Source organism: Triticum aestivum, chromosome 7B, assembly GCF_018294505.1.
Source record: "Triticum aestivum cultivar Chinese Spring chromosome 7B, IWGSC CS RefSeq v2.1, whole genome shotgun sequence".
Taxonomy (NCBI): Eukaryota; Viridiplantae; Streptophyta; class Magnoliopsida; order Poales; family Poaceae; genus Triticum; species Triticum aestivum.
In genome coordinates, this window is record NC_057813.1 from 34,924,534 (window position 1) to 34,929,536 (window position 5,003).

A 5,003-nucleotide genomic window follows, 5' to 3' on the forward strand; every position below is an offset into this window, starting at 1 on the left:
AGAAAGCAATAGCAACATACTTAACGATCAAGTGCTAAGCTAACGGAATGGGTCAAGTCAATCACATTATTCTCCTAATGATGTGATCCCGTTAATCAAATGACAACTCATGTCTATGGTTAGGAAACTTAACAATCTTTGATTCACGAGCTAGTTAAGTAGAGGCATACTAGTGACACTATGTTTGTCTATGTATTCACACATGTATTATATTTCCGGGTAATACAATTCTAGCATGAATAATAAACATTTATCATGATATGAGAAAATAAATAATAACTTTATTGTTGCCTCTAGGGCATATTTCCTTCAGTCATACCGTGGCCACTGTTGCTGATAAATCATACACTGTTCACTCGTCATGTGCAACATCATGTACAGCGCTACTTGTCCCTGGGCACTAGTTTATAAAGTGACCCAGGGGAGCATTTCCTTGGAGAAGGAGTCATCCCCTTGGCCAAGAAGGCACATACTTGACCAAGGGGGCTGGCCACACACCCACGGTCACATTTGGCCGCAACATCCATCCGCACCCACATAGCCACAAGGCTCCATACACACTCGCGTACAGGAGACTAGCAGCTGATAGCTCTCTTCTGTCTTCTCTAAATACAGCTCTAGAAGCAACTCTATACTGTTACACACTCCACATATAAACCACACTCGGTAGGACTAGGGGTATTATCTCTCCGGAGAGCCCCTAACCTGGGTACGTCTTGCGTCTCCCGCTCGCTCGTGCCAACCTTGCCTCTGGAGCCCACCGATTGCCTCTCGCCTATCCCTCTCTTTAGCCACCCTGTGGCATCTGTTGTGCGCCCACGACGACACATACTTAATGAAATACTCTATTGTTTACTTAATACTTTTAGATACATGTTGGATAGCGGTCTTGGGTGGAGTAATAGATATAGATGCAGTTGGATAGTGGTATACGGATATTGGGACGTAATGCTCATATGTTTATTATGAAATGGATAGTTAGTGTAGTTATAAAAACAAAAATTTAATCGATATGCAACTGTAGTTTGTTCACCTTACCATGCTATCTTTTGGATAGAAACCACTAGTGAACCTATGGACACTGGTTCATTCTTCTTCCTATTTCTTTGAACCTCGATCGAACACTCTTTTACAATTCCTTACATTTACTTTCTTGCTGCAATCAAATCTTCCATACACTCATGCATTCAGTCCCTATAACTAGCAAACTTAGTGAGATTGACAACCTTAGTTTCGTTAGGGGACAAAGGATTTTTGTATTTGTGTGTGCCTATGTTGATAATTGGTTATTTTGCAGCTCTTATTGGTTTGATAAACCTTAAGCTCATCCACTTCAGGGAAATTGCGGCTTGCAAACTCTTGCACTCGAGGGCCCAACACCTAATGCAATACTCGGTTTTATTTAATACATTGAGATGCATGAAAGTGGAAAAGAACAGCCTGATTCCATATGAAAATACATTATTTTGATCATAAAATGGTTGTTGGAATTAGGTACTAAGTTTTGCTAGTATATACACGATACTACTATACGTATTTTCAACGCTTGTTCGCCTCTAGCCTCATCCCTCCGGTACGATGGGTCGCATGTCGCTTCTTTGGTCCGGTCTTGGGCGCCGCCGCAGAGGCCTTTTCGGAGTCGGACACTAGCATCACTGGCGACGATGGCGGTGGCCCGGCGGATGTGACGGAGACAGATCCATTTCTTCGAGTAGGAGTGGAGAAAGTGAGTGGCGGGAGGATTAGTTACGTAGATAGGTGGTGGAAGTATCGTAGGCGCTTTCATTTCTAAAACCGCCTCCAATGTTCACACAATATGCGCGGTTTCAAAATCACCACCACCTTCGGCTTTTACTATAGGTCATTTCAAATTTCCAACCGCCTTGACCATAGATATGGCCATCTCCGCTGGAATATTATAGGCGGCTCTGGGACCTACATACATAACCGCCTTGGGCGGCGCTGCTAATGTTTGTTTTTCTATAGTGCATGGACGCAATGCCGGAGGAGAAGGGGGTCACCAATGCCGGGAAAGGAAGGGAAGAAGGGGTAAATAAGAAGTTGACATGTGAGCCCACATCCAATTTAATGGTCAACCAAGCGGAATTGACATTTAGATGCCATCTGAACCTGATGAGTAGGCCCAATCTTCATAATCATACTCAGTTTTAAAAGTTGTAGATTTTTTAAACCCTAACCTGCTATATAATGGTATAGTTTTATGTTATTTACTCTAGTTCTTGTAGTACTTTGATGAATTCTCGTCATTTTTCTTCCAAGACAAAAAGAAAGTGCAATGTAATTAGAATCATGCATAGGCCTGCATAAATCTGTCGACCAGTCCCATACTGGCACAACTTCAACTTAATTGTTTTGTGGAGCATTAGGCAATCATAAACCCCACATACCTCACTATCATTAAATAAATATCGTCTACATAGTCATCCTTTGTCACCCCAGTTTCATATTTAGGAAATTGAAAATGTCATGGTCGTTGTCGTTTTCAGTGACCCAACAAATGCATAAGCAACCATTTCCACAGTACGAGCGCGCATAGACTCAGGCACACCCGGATTACTATTTTCGAACTCGGGGCACTCCCAAATTGTAAAGATACTAGCAATCATTATTAGCAGACAACCTAAACTAAGCACCAATGATAGAGTCACATCTCTATACGCTAATTAAATATAAATAGAGTCGTCATGGCTAGCTATCTGTTCATACAAAAATCACATTGGCTTTATTATCTTCGCGTAGGAAATTAAACCATGAAAGCTACATGCGAACAACTGCACACGAGCTATCTTAGACTAAATTAACCTCCCATCCTATATACACTAACCTATTTATGCGCATGCAAATATAACATTTCAATATGCAATCATGCATGAAAAAGATTATTCCTATTTTATTAAGCTGCTTAATTATATCCAATAAATATTTTACAACTAAATAATAATCAAATACAGTAAATAATATGTATTTTCAGTTCTCATATTATCAAAAAATAATCAATTCCTGCAGTAACATGTGGGGTATATCATCCAGTTGCCGATACACCTAGGTGCAGAATAGCCGCTCTCAGAAAAAAAAAGCTTTATCCATAAACACTGGCAACGGTAAAATGCGGAGTATGAACATCAGTGTGGCCACAAGAATTCAGCATGATTCTTTATTTATCTTAGCACATGAAACTAACAACAAACCGAGGAAGTACAGTAATCGCCTAGTTCACCGATGGACATGAAATTGTGCCCATCGATCGAAAAACCCGCGTCATCAGTTAAAAAAAATCGATGGCGGGTTTTTACCATGAATATTGACTGCAACGACGGCACGACAGGAACACGGACACGACAGGAAGACCATGGCGCATGGCATCTGCACTTTGCTGGATTTTGTCTCGAGCTGGGCAGACGCCATTGCCACGATCAAGTACCTTCGCCCGTCTAGAAGCTTGGCACGACTCCATGGGATGCAACTTGGAACCCTACACTGTTGTCGGAGAAGGAGAGCCAGAATTTGGCCGCCGCCTCGGCGGCGCTCGTGTTGTCGTCGTCGACCGACACCGCCGCGGGGCGTTTGACGAAGCGGCCCTTGATCCTGGGCCGCGCCTCGGCGTACGCCTTGCGGGAGGCGTAGCGGATGGTCTTCTGGAACTTGCGGTTCTTGCGCTTTTCGCGGTACCGCCTGACCCTCTCCGCCCTGTCCGCCGCCGACGGGACGACGACTGCCTCTGCCGGCGACCACGAGGAGGTCCATGCAGCAGAGGCGTCCGCGGCGAGGCCTGGCTGCAGCCACAACGGGCCGTCCGATAGCATGCTTCCACCGGCGCCGGTGGCCACGAGGTCGACGTCGGAGAGCAGGTCAAACAGGCTCATCTCGACGCCGCCGCCGTTACTGAAGCCGGACGAGCCGCTGCTGGGGCTCCCCTGCCCCGGCCAGGACGAGCCGCCTTCGTCGTCAGCCGCGAAGAGGTCGTAGACGCCGGAGGTCGCCGCCACGGCGGCCGCGAGCGGCACGCGCTCGTGGCGGGAGGCCAGAGGGTTGGCCGAGTGGACAGCCGCGTCGCAGGGCACGCAGAGAGCCGCCGCGTCCGCCGGACAGTACAAGGCCGCGGCGCCGCCGCAGACCGCGCAGGGGGCGCCGCCGTTGGGGCTCGTGCTGCCTTCGCTCTCCATGCCCGTGGCTTCTGCTGGCTCTGCCACTGCGCTGAGGAGGATTTCTTGGCTTGATTGGTCAACGGGAAAATCACCGAGTGTGTGCGAGTGAGTGTGAAGCGCGAGTGAGCTGCTGAGCTGTATAAATAGCTGAGGTGGAGGGGGAGGGAGGTCGGAGAAGGTGGGGTTGGTGACGCGCCCGGGAGGGCACGTGGGCGTCTACTGGCCGCGCAAAGTTGGCGCTGGGTTGATTGGGTTGAGCGAGACTCTAGTTTATGAGGAATTTTCCGCCGACCAGCGACTTGTTATATGCTTGTCTCTATCGCCAGCGCAGCAGGACGGCGCCGGACAAGTCACGATCAACCAAGACCGACTTTGTGGGCCGGCGTCAACTCTGTTACCATGTCCTTCTCGAACCTTCCACACCGAGAGAGGCGGTCCAGAGGATTACTCGTCTTCTTGTCCTTCCGTCGACGCCCTCGCCGGCTCGCCGCTCTCATCGGCCTCCAATGGCCGCTCAGGCCCTCGGGAGGGTGATCTCCGGGGCATAGATAGGTCCTTGTTTCTGTTTGTTGGGGTTATCCAGGGGGCGGCATAAGTGGTGTTGTCTCATCGGAATCCAGTTTTTGTTTCCTGTGTTGGTATTACTGGGCACAACAAGGACCAGGTAGTTCTTGAAATACATAATTATGTGATCCATCCAATTCCCCTAATCAGGAACTCATTTGTGGATGTTGTTACCTCTACCCCTCAGGTGATGGAGGCGGATTGTGCTGATGATAGCAACCTGGATGTCTCTACTGATTATGTGGTGCAATATCGAGTTACCTCTCCCGATGT

The 5,003-nt window shown here is 47.8% G+C and overlaps 1 protein-coding gene across 1 annotated transcript; it reads right to left on the reverse strand.

Annotated features, from left to right (window-relative positions):
• Nucleotides 1-3,161: 3,161 nt before the first annotated feature.
• LOC123161009 (zinc finger protein CONSTANS-LIKE 2) lies at nucleotides 3,162-4,262 on the reverse strand. Its single transcript, XM_044578860.1, has one exon. It carries the CDS (start codon nucleotides 4,182-4,184, stop codon nucleotides 3,453-3,455), a length of 732 nt encoding a protein of 243 aa, XP_044434795.1. The 5' UTR covers nucleotides 4,185-4,262; the 3' UTR covers nucleotides 3,162-3,452.
• Between the last annotated feature and the right edge of the window lie 741 nt (nucleotides 4,263-5,003).

What these genes read in the sequence shown, in the direction of transcription:
- LOC123161009 (XM_044578860.1), bottom strand. Translation starts at nt 4,184, where the DNA reads ATGGAGAGCGAAGGCAGCACGAGCCCCAACGGCGGCGCCCCCTGCGCG.